The sequence below is a fragment of the Microtus ochrogaster genome, chromosome 10 (genome assembly GCF_000317375.1).
Source record: "Microtus ochrogaster isolate Prairie Vole_2 chromosome 10, MicOch1.0, whole genome shotgun sequence".
In the NCBI taxonomy this organism is placed as follows: domain Eukaryota; kingdom Metazoa; phylum Chordata; class Mammalia; order Rodentia; family Cricetidae; genus Microtus; species Microtus ochrogaster.
In genome coordinates, this window is record NC_022016.1 from 21,286,617 (window position 1) to 21,289,384 (window position 2,768).

Genomic DNA, 2,768 nt, shown 5'->3' on the forward strand with positions numbered 1-2,768 from the left:
TTGGTCCTTTTACTTTCTTCAAGATATTTTCTACTCTGTGTCTTTTGTCCTTTGAAAACCTGGGTAGCCATTTCATTGCAGTGCCGCAGGGAGCAGAGTTCTTGTTAGTCAGACTGTAGTTCTGGATGCTGCACTGGGTGCCGCGTAGATGAGCGACAGTAAATACTGTTTGTTGCCACTCTTCTTAAGTTTGGTTATTTAGGTCACCAGAGAAATCAGATTTTTCTTTTCTGGACTTGGCTAAAATTCTATCCTATTTTCCTTGGACCAAATTATTCTTTCAGCTACATGAGTCACTGTTGTTGGAATCATTATTTCTCAGCCCTAGGATTCATGTTGGCCTTCGTCTATTTGAATAGCTTCCTTTCATGGTTTCTTCTAGAGCTTGGTTAATGGAGCAGAGGCTGAATATGTTGACAGTTTTTCTCCTCTTGTTTTCATCTTTTGGGTACCTTTGTACAAACATGATATCATTAAATAATTATTTTATTACATCTTTTTCCCAGACCAAATTACTCAGCTATTCCCTTTTATTGTGATCATTAAGCTTTTCCAGGTTCCATGACTCAGTAATAAAAACCGATAGTGGCTGAGCCCTGGCTGTGTGAAGGATTTAGAGCCTGTCAAAGTTAACTCTCTTTTGGGCAGAGGGAGGATGTTCAAAAAGTCTTGTCTTTCCTAAGGCCATATACTTGTGCTGGTTGGATCCTGCTCAGGTCTCTAAGTTTAAAGTTTAGATTTTCTTAAGACATTGGATTTTAGGGACTATAAGGAGGTATTTGTGGGATATTGATATTTACATTAGTGCTATTTTAGAGCGTTTACCCAGAGATACTTTAGCACTGTAGTAAAGTAACTTGATTTACATGGTTGACTCTGTGTGATTCGGAATATCTCCTGTAGAAGAGGGTTCTAGAAGGTCAGCCAGAGTAAGCAACACCTTTCTTTCCTGCTACCTCTTTGAAGGAAATGGTTAAATTATGACATTAATTTATGAAGGAAGACATCTTATACAGATTGATACGAAATGTTTGACAACAGGGTTAGTTTTCTGTTTTGCTTACCAGTGGCACAGACTTGCTAAGAGAAACTTATTTTTCTGGTTGAAGATAACAGTGTAGTTTTCCTTCCTAGGACTTTTTTATTTGCTTCTTTTTTGAGATAGGGTTTCTCTATGTAGCCATAACTGTCTTGGAACTTAATTTGTAGACCAGTCTAACCTCAGACTCAAGAGATCCACCTACTTAAGTCTCCTGAGTTCTGGGATTAAAGGTGTACCCTACCACTGCCTACATTTTCCTAGGACTTATTAAAACACCAAATTTCTGAATTGGAAGCAAATTATTATGAGATCTTTTGTTTGGGAGAATTTTGGTATCTTCATTGACAACATTGTGTTAAAATATCTCATTTATTTAGACTGAATTCTGTGTCCCAAAGGTTGGTACTAAATATATTCCTTTGCAAGTGCAAGAATAATTTGTCAGGGGCTGGAGAGATGGCTCAATGGTTAAGAACACTGACTGCTCTTCCAGAGGACCCAGCACCCACATGGCAGCTTACAACTGTCTGAAGATTCAGTTGCAGGGGATCTGACACCTTCATACCAGTGCACATAAATAAAGTTAAATAAACCATAAAAAATATTAAAAGTAATTTGTCAGTTTTATTTTTATTTAAGCAGCTAAAGTAGATTAAAAGTTAACTACTACGGTTTTCTAAAACTTTTTTTTTTTAACATTATGCCTTTTTTTGGCTTCTAATTCTTTTTCAAATGAAAAGTCCTATAGCATTATTATCATTGTTATTTTTTGAGACTGAATGTCATTTATCCCAGGCTGGCCTCCACCTTACTAAGATGAGGATGACATTGAGCTGGTCCCCCTGCCTCCTTCAGGTGCTGGGTTTATAGGTATGTGTACCACACCCAGCTGTGTGTTATAAATTTTTGGATTGTCTATCTTCTATATAACTTAAAAATTAACAAATAGTCTATAGATCAAAATAAAGCTTACCTTCCCAGGATTCAAATATAAAATTGCTGTTGTATTGTTTATTAACAGGCTTTAGTCCATTTAACTTGTAAGTCAGAGACATCAACATAAAGAAGAATATCATTAGGAAACTGTGGGGTATTGTGGAAAATTGGAAGACTTACCATGAGTTTAAACACTTCAAGTAATGCCACTACTGGGGATACCCAAAGGTAAGCCTCTGGTCTCTTCCTTTAGTTGGAAAATGCTTTTGATTGCAAGAACCAGGGAGAACTAAGGGGATGACGAAGGAGTCTTGTAGGACGGTGAAGGAAGTAGGTTTCTTGGGACTGAAAGAGCAGCAGCTCCTTCAGGTATAGCACTGATTCTCAGGACCCCTTGTGTTCCTTTGTTAACTTGGATCATAAATGTCTGTGCCCCTGAACCTTTCCTCCTGCTGGAGATTTGCTTATTCCCCACTATTCCTGTTTTCTCCCCCGTGTTTCTGTCTGTTTACATTTGTCTGGCCATTGCCTGCTTGCCATGACTTCTGTGACTGTGTCCTTGCCTTCTGCTGCATCCCTGACTCTGCCTGAGTGCTCTGTGAGTTTTAGCCCCCTTGCTGACTGCACGTCCTTGGTGTCTTTGAGTGCATCTCAAGAAGATGTGTTCCATTGATATTGTTCCTCCTTTTTGTTTTTGTGCCAGGGGTTTCTTTCTGTCCTTTGTAAGATGCTTAACTTATTTCATTGCCTTTGAGGGATGGGGTCCACAATACAAAATGAACCATTTTAG

General features: G+C 38.5%; 1 protein-coding gene across 1 annotated transcript in view; it reads left to right on the plus strand.

Moving 5' to 3' along the window:
- Positions 1 to 2,768, plus strand: part of Ccdc171 (coiled-coil domain containing 171) — a 351,463-nt gene that overhangs the window by 9,586 nt on the left and 339,109 nt on the right. The window contains exon 2 of the mRNA XM_005352686.2: positions 2,064 to 2,206. Coding sequence (XP_005352743.1) covers positions 2,160 to 2,206 — 47 coding nt within the window. The 5' untranslated portion in view covers positions 2,064 to 2,159. The remainder of the gene's footprint in view (positions 1 to 2,063; positions 2,207 to 2,768) is intronic.